The sequence below is a fragment of the Sinohyriopsis cumingii genome, chromosome 12 (assembly GCF_028554795.1).
Source record: "Sinohyriopsis cumingii isolate HCF-2022 chromosome 12, ASM2855479v2, whole genome shotgun sequence".
Lineage (NCBI taxonomy): Eukaryota > Metazoa > Mollusca > Bivalvia > Unionida > Unionidae > Sinohyriopsis > Sinohyriopsis cumingii.
Genome location: NC_142972.1, coordinates 63908299 through 63923715, shown reverse-complemented (window position 1 = coordinate 63923715; position 15417 = coordinate 63908299). Strand labels below are relative to the sequence as shown.

The window sequence follows — 15417 nt, the reverse complement described above, 5'->3', positions numbered from 1 at the left end:
ATATTGGAACGTGACGACATATGTTCGCTGTAAAGATTTTAATGTGATCGTGGGATATATATTATATTTATGATGTTTACATTTTATTCTGTCATAGTTTTACTCATTTCCTTAGGTTTTGAATATAACAATACAAATTATGTTATCGTTGCGTTAGATTATTTTTTAAAACACTTAATGCATCATCCTGGTGCAGTAGTATGATAATATAAAATGTGTCTATTTGCATCAAACATTGTCAATGCTACCATATATATATATATATATATATATATATATATATATATATATATATATATATATATATATATATATATATATATATATATATATCAATCAATGCCTATGACAATAACCCACCCTCTGATAAATGAAAACACTCTAGGATACTTGCCGATTTTCGCTCGTCCACACTGATATATCGCCACGCTATTTTTCGTTAGCTTGCGCCATACGTTTGGATTCATATAGCAAGAACAAAAATAAAAAATTCAAGATATTTTCAGCACATTCGACTCAGTTTTTAACCTGTGTTGATTTGTGTATCATAGACAGGCAAAGAACTTGTCTCATAATAGTTTAATCCGAGATACGTGAAGTCTACGTTTCAAGTATATTTTTAATCCTAATGTTCTAGTCGACAACATCTGCATAGTTAATTGTAGTGAGGAACATTGTTATGTCTGCATTGCTAGATCATCACAGCTATAAGTATGGCGGGCATGGAGTGTAATGTGTTTATTAGGCTAAATTATATTTGAAACTGGATGCTAACGTATGCCTGTTCTAGCCATTTCTACTTATTCTCAACTTGTTTCAATAAAGTCTTATGATAATATCCTGCTGTGTTTCCGTGGTTGCATTATGTTTGGATGTTGATGCCGGACTATGTCAAACGTATAGGTATTGATGATTTTGAAATATAATTTCAAGCGATTTATGTTTACTAGGCGGCATACTGTTTTAAGCTAGATGTCAGATTGCGTCGGATATTCAAATATTTACATACATACAATTTATTTGCAATATTATTTCAAGAATGGTGCTGTTCTATTTATTATGTTGCAAGATATTTTATGCAGGATGTCCAAATGAGTCTGAAGAACATGACACACGCTAACTTTGTTGTCTTCGGTTACATAATATTTGGATATGAGTAGCTTCATTATTTTAAAAAAATAGTATTCCAAGAGAGAAATAAAAATAACGTTTGTTTTACTTTCTTTACGCACGTGATGTTTACCTGTAAATATCATAGTGTATCTGATCTACCGAAATACTTTTGACGTGCAGCGAACTTGCAATACTATATATATATACAATTGTGTTCATATACATTATTATATAGGCTGAATGTTATTTGTCAACATATGCCTGAATCCTGGCAGACCTGTCGAAATATTAATAATTTTTTCTGTATTTTTCTTTCTTTATGGATTATTTTAATTTCAAACTCTTCACTACATGAATCAGCATTTTGATGAAAATATAAAATGCACCACTTGTGTAATTGTTGTTAGGGACAATGCATTTTCAGTCGTTCACTGCAACATAGTATATATTTAGTATGCATACCTTTATGTTTAAATACCCTTTTCTTATGTTAGCCGGTCAAACAACGATGTGTGCATATTAAATGAATGCATCATTTTAGTTGTACTCTACCTGCGTACCGATAATATAAAGCTCCTCATATCAATGTTCTCACTTTGTGCATTACCATTCGCTTTTTAGCTTCGAAATCAATGCTTCGTGTCCTATTACCCTTCTTTAATTAGTAATGTATTGTGCTTGTCAAGTACACGGTTATACGAAATGAATGACATTAATATACTATGGGATTATGTTATTTGTATAGTTACTTTCAAGCAATAGTATATGTAGGAAGTAACAGTTACGTAGATAATTAACCTTTGGAGTGAGTACAGTTGAATAATCTTACCTAACAATATATATATATAATGATGTACGTCTTGTCAGGCAGTTGTTATAATAGCGGAATAGTTCAGTGACTACTGCCCCAGTTTGTTATATAGCAAACAAACGCAAATATGCCTATATATTCTGGCTTACATTTAGGTCGATATCTATGAAGATTGGTCATCACTTACGTACCGTTTCTGTATATACTATATAGGATATCAATCAAGTTGACCAGCATGGATATGGCCGACATGGCTGATTAGAGGTGCGAATATAGTGATATAACATAAATGTGACAGTGAATATGCTATTAGTTAATTTTTACACGTCAACTCCGGATTAAATCATATTTCCTTTATTTCAAAACTTGAATGTCATTGTTGTATTGCATTGCCAAATAATCAGGTTGTAAGCTTTCATTTCCATGCAAGGGTGTGTTAATGAGACGAGAATAACATCTTCAATAAATTTGCAAATATAGTTGCATTATGTTGGAAAATAAATAGCTTATTTCGGATGCAAGTTTCAAATGAGAATGCAGTGAATTAAAAAAAAAATCAAACTATTGTTCGGTTTAATCATTGTAATAAAAGTGAATAGCTATGATACATAAATGTAGTTACATAAAATAAGAATAATTGTCATGGAAATTTAGGAAATAAATTACTTGTCAACAACATAAATAGCATGGCTAACAAACAACATATATGTACACTATGAAGAAGATTAAATCTAGTTACATATGTCTGCTATTGTGGGTATTTTCTGTTTAATATATGTTCTTCCCATCCTCTTTCTAATTGCAGGTCATTTGTAGATGTTGTAAAAATGTTAAATCCTTTCTCTCATTACTGTTTGTTTCTTCCTGAACATTCCCTCATTTTCTTCTTGCTTTCAGTTACGTTTAATATTGCAGACAAATATAAGAGACCTCTCTAATATTTTATTTAAACCATCTTTACTGCATTTGTCGTGCTAGATATACATATACAAGCTTCGTCTACACGTAATATCAATGTATTTCATCAAACATCCTTAGATGTGATTCGTCTAATCTTTGTAAATCTGTTTGCAATATTCAGCATTTTCGCTTGAAATTTCGTTGTTGGCTATATTTGCTGTTGAAAGATTAACGTAATGTGTTTGCTACAATATGTCTCTACACTGAATCGCAATGTGACATTAAATTTGGTGTACTGTATTTAACAGGCTGGAACATGTCAACCACTTAAAATGTTAGCCTCTAGGTACATAAGTCAGGTTGTTAAACTTTAGGATAAGTGGCTTTATAATATTTATGTTTCAGTGGTTACTTTGATTTATTTTTGTTGCTATAGTTGCTTTTCTTACATGTATTATTGTTAATGGTTGTATTTAATTTACTACTTGTTTGTTGTTCGGTCTTTCGTTATTTTATTTCGGACTTTACTTTTGAATGTGTATTGCTTGATTATATGTATGTCTTGGTTTTCACATGATGTGTACCTTGATGTAATTTTTGTGTTTTGTTCTTTGATGTCATACATTTTGAGATGGTGTGTTATTATATATGTTGTATTTTGTAAGGGCTTTTCGTTTGCTTTATGATGCTATCTATGACTTTTACTTTCTGCTAATTTTAGCCTCTTTGAGCTTGGAATGCTTTTAGATCTGTTCTTTGTACGTTTTAAATGTATATTGTTTTGCTGTATATTATACAATTATTTATCGTTGCTTTGAAAATAATCATTTTATCATTTGCCATTGTGTTTCAGTAAACATTGTGTCATTTAAAAAGTGGGTTTTTGTAGAATACATGTATGGTTTTCGTTGTGTAATCCGTAAGAGTTTGTTCTTCAATACTATTTTTATATATCTTTTTATATGTGGTTTCGTGACTGTTTTTTTTTTAACTGTTGTGGATTTCATATAAATTTCAAAATGTGCTTTCTTTAAGTGCTTTTCAATATGTTTGATTTAAAATTAAAATAAAATGCAGTAGTCTGAAATTAGATACGTAAATAGAATGATAGAAATAATTTTAATATATAGTCCGCCTGAAATAATAATGTTTATTTTAAGGGATTAAATTTGCGATTTTCATTTCGTCACTTATTTAATAAACATCCCCTTTTAAATTTGCTGATAATTTTGATTGTCCTTTGGCAGTGGATGATTTAAATGTTAACTACCATTCGAAATAACTTGTGTCACAACGCTTTACACAGGCTGTAATGCAATATGTACAAATATTTAGCTGGGTAAAGACAGTAAACACGTTCAAAGCAGATATTTGAGCAACACGACTCTTTTACAGGTTTGTACGTAAGACTTTAGATCCCATTATTTTGCTTTTAAAACATTATTTGAAAACAATTCATCGTAGAACATTTTACTGAATTGTGTTTCTGTTTGACATGTTTCTAGTAAAGTACTTCATGGGGAAGATTGAAAAACACAGATCTATATCGTACATCAATAGAATATTTTTACCAACCAAAACATTTACCAACATATATTCAACATCACACAACATAAAGACATATAATAGATATATATTATATAAAGACAACGCATGTTAATTCCCGAAACAATAATAAGAAATACATGATAACAATCAAAATGATGAACCCGACTGTGGTCATGGAAGTGTATATCAAACATTATTAAAGAAAATATTATAAGAAATCATACTTTCAATACACATGTAACATAATGCCATAACAAGCACTAGGCACAATTCATTTTATTAGATTGAAGCTTTCTTGAATAAAGACGTTTACAATTCATTATAACATTTAAGAGGAAATACATATTTGATCAAAGCATCTGCACATGTCTTCCCAACACATATATTTGAGGAACAAATAAGAAATTTCAAGACCACATTAGTAAAAAAAAACAAAATAAAAATACATAATAAAAAAGCTCATTATAAATTAATCAAGGAATGTTATTAAATGCATATTAAAATCAAAGCAAATATGGGACAGTTATGAATCGAAATCGATCGTAATAAAGAAGTAATCAGAAGCAAAGTAAGACTATAAATATAAAACCACTAAAGCACAAAAGTAAATAACATAAAATAACACCGAACATAAAATATCAACAACTGAATAAGAAACAAGGTATACAAGAAAGAAAGAAGACAGAAACACTTAACAAAATATAAAACAAACATCCCAAGAAATAAATAACAAGACACACACAACGAAAGAGCAAATCATAAAAGGATAAAAACCAATACAAATGAAGACAACAACAACAACAACAAAAACCTCAAAATAACAACAGGACAATGCAATGAAAAATTAGCAAAATAATGAATAAAAAAGAAAACAACAATATAACAAATGAAAAGTATACAACGAATCAACGTAACATGAAACTTGAACTATATATATAAAGAAACTGCAAAAGATTGTTTAGTTCCTGAAAGCGCAATGTTTATAAATGCTTTGATAAGTACGTTTGGTACAAATATCTTATTGCGAACCCGATAGTACACCTACTATGCCTGATGAAGCCTCTGTTTAAATAGTGGATGCCGAACATCTTGTGGTCTTAAAATTATGCAGCGAATAGCAATTATATTCTAAGTGAACATAAGCAGGTACACATGCAAAATATAAAACATACAACAGTCAATTCTGTAATGCTAGTAAAGCACTGTCAAGTAAATTAGAAGATTTATAACCGAGAACAAAATTCCACTAAGTATTAACGTTTTAAAAGTCAAATTATATCAGATCAGACACATGGTCTACATACTGGATTTCAAGTCAACGAATCTGTTGCGAGGTCAGATCCTTAATATCTATGGATCGTGAACAGTATCTGAAAATTGGAGATCTTGATTATGTATGGCCATTTAAGAATTGTGATTAAAATTGGATTATAAATAAGTTAGGGAAATCAGATACTTTATATTCATATGTGTGGATGTTATTCGTGTTGCAAATAATCTGCGATCTTGATATAAACCAACATTCCAAGATTAACCGAGACAGGGAGACAAAAGTAAGTCCAAGAGGGGTATGATGTACTTGTTGATTAACATAATACAGACTCTAAATTATCAACGGCCTTGGTTTTATGGCCAGACGAGACGATAATGATCAAGCAAACGAGGACATACATAAGCGGTGCGACTTTGAAGACTATAATTGTTGCCTGCTTATAAAGGTGATCTATTTAATATGATAACTTAGTGGTTATCTTCATTAAAAATGTAATAAAGGAAAGCATGAAGATCCAACAAAATCAAATATAACTAATTTAGTTGCTGTTGAGGGCAGACAGTACATATAATTAGAATATTTTTATAACATGTTAAATTAAACCTCAAGCGATGCTTAAAAAACCTGGGCGTGTGGGGTTTTAAAAGTCTGATATAAATAATTACTAAATGCAGTTGTTATGCTTCATGGAGTCATTCACTGCAAGTATTAAATTTAGTTTTTGTGCTGCTTTATACGAAATGTTCATAAAAACAACACATATCCCACATTAATTGCAATGGATCGTCGTCGCAATCATGCAGCTACATATTACCAAACCAACTCACCATTTAATAGCAGCGCAAATCAGTGACCAAATGCTCGTGATGCAGAATCTGTCACATATATGATGTGACTTCGTACATGTAACAGGGTACAATACAGTTTTGTTCGAAATAATTTAAACTGTACTCTTTGTACCTCTTACAGTTGACACTTGGACATTAACACCAGACGTGACTTCAAAAATTGCCCCCCCCCCCCCCCGACAATATAATTTCAACTATTACTCATTGACACTTTGTTCTGCATTGCAGGAGTAAGTGTTGCGATATACAGATGGTGAACATAGAGACAGATGGAGAGATGGTATAAGCTTAAGAGTGGAGATAACATATCTGCACAGGTGAATGATCATGGTAAATAGCACACCTACCATACGAACAGAAACTATATTTTCAATGTGATTAAATGATTACGTCAATTATTTTGAGTATACCATACAAACGCCAATCCAGATGAACAGATATAACTTCAGTTTTCTTAAGTTGCACACATCAATTCACTAATAGGTACGGTAACAGAAAGACAGAGAGAGAGTGGCTATCAAAATGTTCACGTTCAAGCATATGGATGCCAACATAGCTTCATAAGTGCATGATCAGTGCAGTTGGCATGTGGATCGCAAGTATACAGAATTGATTTATACTTAACATTAAGCTAGGTGTAGAAGCTAAACGGGTTCAAGCAATTTAGACTTTACCCTATCTTGCTTATCTAATGCATGTAAGACAATGTTCTTGTAGAAGATCATTACAAATCTTAAAATTTTACGTAATGTTAGGCTAATCCAATTAAGGATATTTTACCGGAAGTGAGATTACATCTGGTTCTTATAACTAGATTAACTCTTGAGGATTTGTTTTTTCGGTACAGCTTATTAAGTTGTATGTAGCTATGCATTCTGAAACAATATACACCAATGCAATCTTAAAAACATTACTTGTATTGAGGAAACATCAGAAATTGCTTGAGCGCTTTCGACTCTTTAATGAGTCGTTTTCAAAGGCAAATGCAAAACATAGACAAGATAAACAAATAAAACAATTAACGGGTTAACTGTTATGTTTTTGAAACTTTACATGATTGTTTCTACAGGAAATCGAACATTTTACTATATTATGTGTCAGTTTATATCAGCTTGTTGCTGATACTGGAAAATATATGAATTGACCTAGAAATTGATTGAAAATAACGACATTTATTATTTTATGTAAATATATGTAATCGAAGATTATATCCGGGATATTGCATTGGTATATTAGTCATAGGCTATTAAGCAAATTTAGAGAATTATTTAAAAGAAAACGTGTCGGCTGCTAAAGATACTTTTATGTGTGCATGGTTGGCTTTTTCTAGTCTTCTTGGTTTAAACCACTTGGTTTGAATGTTCTAAGGCGGCGAATCCAGTAAGACTCCAGTTAGGGTTGTGAGCAATAGCAGTACGTGTTATATCACAGAAAGTGTGGCATTCAGTATGTCGGAGAAAATGAAAAGCTTCACAAAAGTATCAACCTTCATAGATCTGACTGGATGACAAAGACGCTGTACAGAAGCCATGTCACAGAACACTCCTCCGCTGGCTACAGTTTCAGTGATATAACAATGCTGGATCCTGTGCACATGAAATGATTGTTTTTCTTCATATGATTTGTATTCTTATATATATATATATATATATATATATATATATATATATATATATATATATATATATATATATATATATATATATATATATATATATATATATATATATACTCTTTGCAACACACCTTGTTTTCTGGTGGCTTATCATACGACATTGGCCTTGAACCAGTTCCTGTTGTGTGAAGAATGTTTGAACCACTGCCTACGCCATGCCTAAAAATATTTCTTTCTATTGGTAGTGGCTTATCTTTCAAGGGTGGTTTAGCTGCAAGACATAAAACAAAAGTGTATCACTAAGTGGTGATGCTATTGCCGCTATGGCAATGCTGTATCATGGTCGCTGTATGATGTGTTTAAAATACCGTTAAATACTATCCATCGCACGGACACAAAGAGAGAAATAAAGGGAGACAGACATACAGAAAGAGATGAAAATGCTAGGGCCTCATTACACCCCAGAGACATTCTCTAACATACAGAAATGACGCATTGTACACTTGAACGTTTCCGTATACTAGCTACTACCATAGTCACTACGTAATAAATGTTATGTTTTAACACCGAAATGCATTAATCCTAAGAATGATCAGAGAAAGTGATACAGAGAGTAATATAATAATCTGCATTGTATTTCAAATAGTGTTCTGCCTGCTAATCGACAACACTGTTTAAATCGCAATATAGATACTAATACTGACACTATGAAAGCAATATATGCCCATCTGATTCTAAATATGTTTCAAGCAAGTAGTTACTATGACCGTTCTTACAGGAAACTCGGATTGTCTAATATTTCAGTCGTCTAAGAAAACAAAGTATATTTCAGTGATGGTAGCTCTGCACTTCAAAAATAATATAACAGTGATAGGGAATATTGATATGAAATTTAAACGACTAGTATACAATTTTAATGTTGATTATGTCCATGATATCATATTTAGTTGTGCCGTACAGTAACATATATATTTTCAGACAATATGGCAGCGCTCCAATTTACCATTCAATGGGTTGCATTTTCGATTAATGATGTAGTGTTGCTTCCAATGCATTAGGATTTGGCAGCATTTAAGCTTAAATGGATATATACATTTTCAAGTATGTTGCCTAATTGCTTCTAAAGTTCAATATGTACCGACAATGCTGATCTAATGGATAAAATATATGATGTCGATACCAGCCAGTTAATAAAGTGCTTAGAGTATCGTGCTCAAGAATGCATGTCGTTTCTCGAAAATTGTGATAAAAAGTGAGGTTCGCTTCGCTTTTTCTTTACTTGACCTACCCTAAGTTAACATTTCTGAGTAACATATCAGCTTTTGTGTCCGGTTTTCACTTCAGCAAAAAATGTAATTCAGTTGTAATATAATTAATATAATATTTTTATGTGTTTTGATAGATTTGAGTACAAAAAGTAATAACATTCAAATATGAAAATAATTCCAATGACTTTATAGCGTTTGCTAATTATCTAGAATATCATTCACTTATAAATATAAATGCAGCGTTGACCCTTTTTGACAGTGAAGCCATTAAAACATTTAGAACAGAAAATACATTATTATAACCCGTTACCTTTCTTATTTAAAGCTGTCTGACCAGATCGATCCGTCCCAAAACCTCCGAATTTATCGGCCAGTTGTTTCACTGAGATTTTATCTGAAGGCTGTTCAGGAGTGGCATCTTTGGCGTTTTTTTCCGTCATCTGAATAAATCAGAGTATACTTTTCACGTGTTATTACAGGGAACTTGTACTTTCGTTACACTGTGTACATATTTATTTTGTGCCCTCCTCACAATTTGACTTAACAATTAAACAACACATTTTTCCTCTAACTATCATTTAAAGATGACAAAAATGACTTTTTAGCAGCTCAAGTTAGATCAATCGTCCAAGATAAAATCATAAAATGATAAGATTCGTGAATTGGGGGAAATAAATTTTAGCATCAAGTAGAAGCTTTATTTTCAGAACTGGAAATAATATAACGCTTAATGCTTTATGCATCATCCCTAGCATATGTTTTGGTACCAATTTGCATGATAAGGTGTCTTAAATTATAAGTGGCAATTTGATTGAAAAATGTTCAATATTTTTAACGTTGTTTTCATATTTGTTGTACATATTACGAAAAGTGTTTGAAATTACCTATTTCTCATGCACACATCTATATGAAACACGTTTTATACCCTGCATGTACTATCAAAATGATCAGATTTGTTGAGAGTGTGATTCTCCCTTTGTTTTAATGATAACAAATACCATAAAATCCTATGACTGGCTTTCATGTTTTCGTACTTACTTCTTTGCCTCTTTATCATATATATAAAGATTTGATGGTGGTCATGGCTGTGGAATAAATTGGTGTCACATGAAGTCAACAAAAGGTACAAAGATACCTTAGAAATAAATTGTATTCTAAATAAAATGTAACATAAATAACTAGCAAATAAAATCACAACAACAACAGGCTTGTCAGTTATGAAATTTACTTTCAAAACTACAGTGTAATACAAATTCTTTTTTTCCTTTGTGCTTTTGTTGGACCTACTATTTAGCCTCTAGGAAATTGTAAACAAAGTACAAAAAATCATCAGGGGCAATTAAAACAGCAAAACATTAAATCACGAGTATTACAGTTTGAAGAGGAACCGATTGCACTGGTAATGTGTATAATGACTTGTAGAAAGAGTTTATGAAGAACTAAAGCCATGAATGCATATAAAACAAATCACTAATGAAAATAACAGATAGTATATTTCCGGTAAATTTCGTACTCAGCAAATTTAGAAATTTGAAGAGATGGAATCAATATATCCAGAAAAATTAAATGGAAAATAGTAGATAATATATGTCATTTAAATCAGAAATATCCTATGTTCAATTTTCCATCCATACTTTTATATACATATGTATAATATTATTATCACAACATTATTCCGAACGGCTCGTATCAACAACATGATAAGAATCTAAATGATGTTCCGTTTTCAGAAACAATTATTAAATCTCTTTCCATAAAAACAAACCACCGGAGAAGAAACTTTTATCCGTATGAATAAAATAATACTTTTTCAACGTTTATATACAATACATTACCACTTATATATAAAATGTTCAAGTGAATTTTCAAGGGGACATACATGACAACGTAAGGAGAAAGGGTAAAAACTTTCACGTATTTGGAAGTATATCCATGGATTCTTAACAAGTATAATCAGTACATTCATTTAATGCACCTGGACTAGCCCATAATACTAGCTGATAATAAGTATAGATACGCTCGTAATAGTAATGTGGAACGAATTACCCACTGTGAAGACACAGTGATATCATTCAAGAGAGCCATTTCGACTGCAAGAACAGACTTAAAGACCCGATAATGTTTACCTACCTTAAATAGTTTTGGCATTTTTAATGTTTTCTAATTTTGTGGGTTCTTTTTAGTAATCAAATCATTACATATGTTATTTTTTGGTGTTGTTTAATGTTGTGAGGCGCTTAGAGCTTCTAAGAATCGGAGATTTACAAAGTCCTCATTTGCATTATTATCAATTATTATTATTATTATTATTATTATTATTATTATTATTATGGTCTATTTTCTGATGATTTAATTATGAACTATAGAAGGGGTTATCATGCTACCAAACATATATGGCAAAATAAGCACTGAGTGTTTCTTGAAGATACGAAAACGGTAATTGAATTTCAGGATTATTAATTGTGTACGTAGACACTAGTTGCGTCTATAATTAAGCCTTTATCCATTTAATACTTGAAAACAATTTGATGCTGGCATCCAAATAATAGGTAAATATAATGAAATAAATGTTAATGTCATTGAACGTAATTTACGTTTTCGTATAAGTTTAAAAATAAATTAGAAGTACTAGATATATGCAGATTATTTTTAGACAACGTTTTAATCTTCTAAAGAGTATGATTTGTATCCATTACAGAACAAAATGACAAAAGATGAAAAGGGAAAAAAAATATCAGTACCAATTATTCGTGCGAGGCATCTAACAAAATAGAACTATGTTTCATCAAAAATCTTAGTCAAATCGTACATGTAATGAATATATTCTGATAACTTAAAGCAACCACTAACCTTTATTGATTTCTTTAAACTGGTGAGCAATGCTGTCTTAGATAGGTTGCGATATGCACCGGCGAAAAGCAGTGAGACATTTAGTCCAATATGAAGAATGCTATGTTTGCTGGAACATAAAGGAATTAAATATTGAGATGGTAACAATAAGATTATGATAATCATAATTTTGGAATTTTTAGTTATATCTGAATTAATTTTGTATGTAGCTATCATGGAGACTCAAAGAAAGAATTGAAATTAAATGTCAATTGTGCTTGACGATTAGAGATGTGGTGTAACAGGCGAATAAAGCGCTAATTGGGTCCTATTTTACTTTTTTTCACTTCATATCCTAGTTTCTCAAAGTCTAAATATAGTTTCTGTTTGGTTTGTTTAATTTACCTTAGTTTCTATGCTATCGTTATTTTAAATGTAGTGTGAATATGTTCGTTTATATCTTGACATTTTTATAACTAGCTTTGATTGAAAACTCTGGATATTGATCTTGACACTATATTAACAAAGGGAAGAAACTCTCTACGAAACATGGCAAATATTAAATAACAGCAGATGTATGAACATATGACTTACCTTTCTGTATATTACAACCATAAGAAATGGGAAGCAAATCTGTAACAAATATTACAAGCATCAATAGCTGTATGTGTTTCAAAAGGTAACATGTTAATTTACCTACTACATCATAGTTTAAGAGACGTAACTCTCTAGGAAATATGAAAATAGGTATGGTTTTATATGTGTGAATAATTCATACACATAAAACAAATACAAGACGTCAGTTTATACAAAAATATTGCATGGTCATGGATTTATAAATAACTCAAACATTTTCTTTAGTGATTTTAATTTAGACATGGATTACTGTACATTTAAAGATGAACCTTTGGAAATAGAATTAAAGATAACTAATTTTAAGTACTTATAAATAAATAAAACTATATTAAATAAGTAAATGATAACTCATGTTACATGAGGTAACGACTGAATTGTAAATATTAGCATAGAAGAAAACTGAGTTATATTAGTCACACCATACACCGATATTCCGAATTTCCACAGAACAATCAATACAAAATTTAAGATTTTGATAATTTAATATTAGACATTATTATATGCTCATTTGTTTCTTTGTTAACTTTACATTATCAGAATCGTTCAGTATTTTTCGATATTGCACACCTTCATAATGCATTCACGTGCACAATGGAAATACTTTCTATTATAAACAAAGATTGGACGCAGAAGCCAGGACTTCTGATTTGTAAACAAATAATGTACACTCGCGTAGTGGGCGATTCACGTTTTGCCTGATGAAATGTGTTTCTGAATGTTATAAGGCAGATGTTTCGTGGACTGCAGCATACCAACTGCTATGGCATATTCCGCGTTATCTTTGTTTGATACAATGTTTGGGATTTAGACTAGCTATACAGTAGACGCCAGAGAGCGTGCTTATAGAAAACACAAAAGTGACAAGGCATAAACTATATTCTTTATGTGGTAATAAGATTGGCAAAAAAATGTACTTACAGTTTTACATCCATAATTTCCTCAAAATGTACCTTATTAGTTCTGCAAATCCGAATTACATGAGCCATGTCATAGGTCCTCAATCTTGATTAAACATTTCGAAATTGTAATGTAATTTCGAATATAAGTGCAATTACAGCCTCCTTACTGCACCCAAAATGAAGTAAGCATTAAATTTCATTGCGTCCTTTTGATAATTGCAATTGAAAGACTTCATCAGTTTCTCACATTATAAGTTCAAACATTCCATGACAGAAACATAAACACATTTGCAGATGTGAACATGGTAATCAATTGCTTCTTCAATCCTATGTATTTATTTTGGAATTTCACATATAAATCCAGTTCAATGTCACGACATTTCGTAGAATTAAAAACAAAAATCTATTAATTCCAGATCAAACGGAAAAGTTAATGCAATGCGCATTCTTTCCAAATTTCAATTTCAAAAGTTATGTCGAGCGCGTGACTAACTTCAAATTTATCTGAGAGGAATTATGTGCGCATTAATAATGTTGTTGTGTAATGATGAATACGCGCTTGTATATTTAGTTTGGAATACGGCATACATTTTATACTTTATTTCTTTAGTGCATTTTGTTAAAATAATTAAACATTGGTAGAATAAGAAAATGAGATTATAATTAAAAGGTTGCTGTATTTGTATGGGTAAATATGAACTCCTTTTGTCCGTGGTCGTGCAGTATTTATATCCGTAAAACTCGTTCATTTTTTCCCGTACCAATGCAGTAACTTATAAGTGCTTTAGATTGTAGGATGCATGTGCATGTTAATAGCTGTAATGTGGTAGAGGCTGTTTTTGAAACTTTTTATAGTTAATAGTACAAAACAAATTGTTAAATATTTCCAGAAGCTATCACGAAATTAAAAGGCTCTATACATGGAAAAGAAGCAATTCTAAACTGCATACACAAATAGACTATTTCAGATTTCAGATAACATTGTAAATTACTAATGTGACACAACCATTGTGTCATGGCAAAGAAGCGATCATTTTGGAATTGTTACACAACTTACATTAAAAGAGTTTAAAGGCAATTGAAAATTCAATAATTCTCATATAAAAGACAAGAATGCACCATTCTTGTCATATCAATTTTAAAGCTGCAACTATATATAGACAAAAGGGGATAGTGGAATTAAATTTTGATTTGTATGATCTTTAATACCCAGATCTAAACTGAATTCTGTCCATTAACTATTTCTAGTAAGTTTGCTTCTTATAATAAGGGGTAGCATAATACATTAAAATATATGAAGAATTGTTTCTTTAAAAGTGCTATTGTTAATATTAATGATTTGATGACATTCCAGTTAAGTGTATAACAGGACAAATAGCAAGCAAATGAAACAATAAATAAATACCTGCTTACGGCGCTGTTGATTCCTCAAGGCCTGTTTAAATTAAAATGTTAGAATAGATAATCGGTAGGTATATAGTTTTGGCATAATATTGCTATTGTTTAGGTTACCCAGATTACTTTTGAGGAAAGCGTTATTCAGTTTTAAATTTAAATGCTTTTAAACTTAATTTAATGTCAAATGATCTGCTACGAATATTTGACAGTTTGTCGGAAATGCATTTTGTGCAGCCCTGCGGGTGATTTGGAACACCGTTAATACATGATTCGTTATTA

The 15417-nt window shown here is 30.9% G+C and overlaps 1 protein-coding gene across 2 annotated transcripts in view; it reads right to left on the bottom strand.

The window, feature by feature from the left end:
• LOC149786593 (uncharacterized) overlaps nt 1-15176 on the bottom strand; it is a 70872-nt gene extending 55696 nt beyond the window's left edge. Inside the window, exons 1-5 of one of the 2 annotated variants that reach the window (XM_089977094.1) lie at nt 15146-15176; nt 12800-12838; nt 12227-12335; nt 9687-9816; nt 8240-8379 (exon numbers count right to left, since the gene is read on the bottom strand). In XM_089977094.1, coding sequence (XP_089833220.1) covers nt 8240-8379; nt 9687-9816 — 270 coding nt within the window. In that variant the 5' untranslated portion in view covers nt 12227-12335; nt 12800-12838; nt 15146-15176. Of the gene's footprint in view, nt 1-8239; nt 8380-9686; nt 9817-12226; nt 12336-12799; nt 12839-15145 lie in introns of those variants that run through there. The other variant, XM_089977093.1, reaches the window with a different exon arrangement.
• Between the last annotated feature and the right edge of the window lie 241 nt (nt 15177-15417).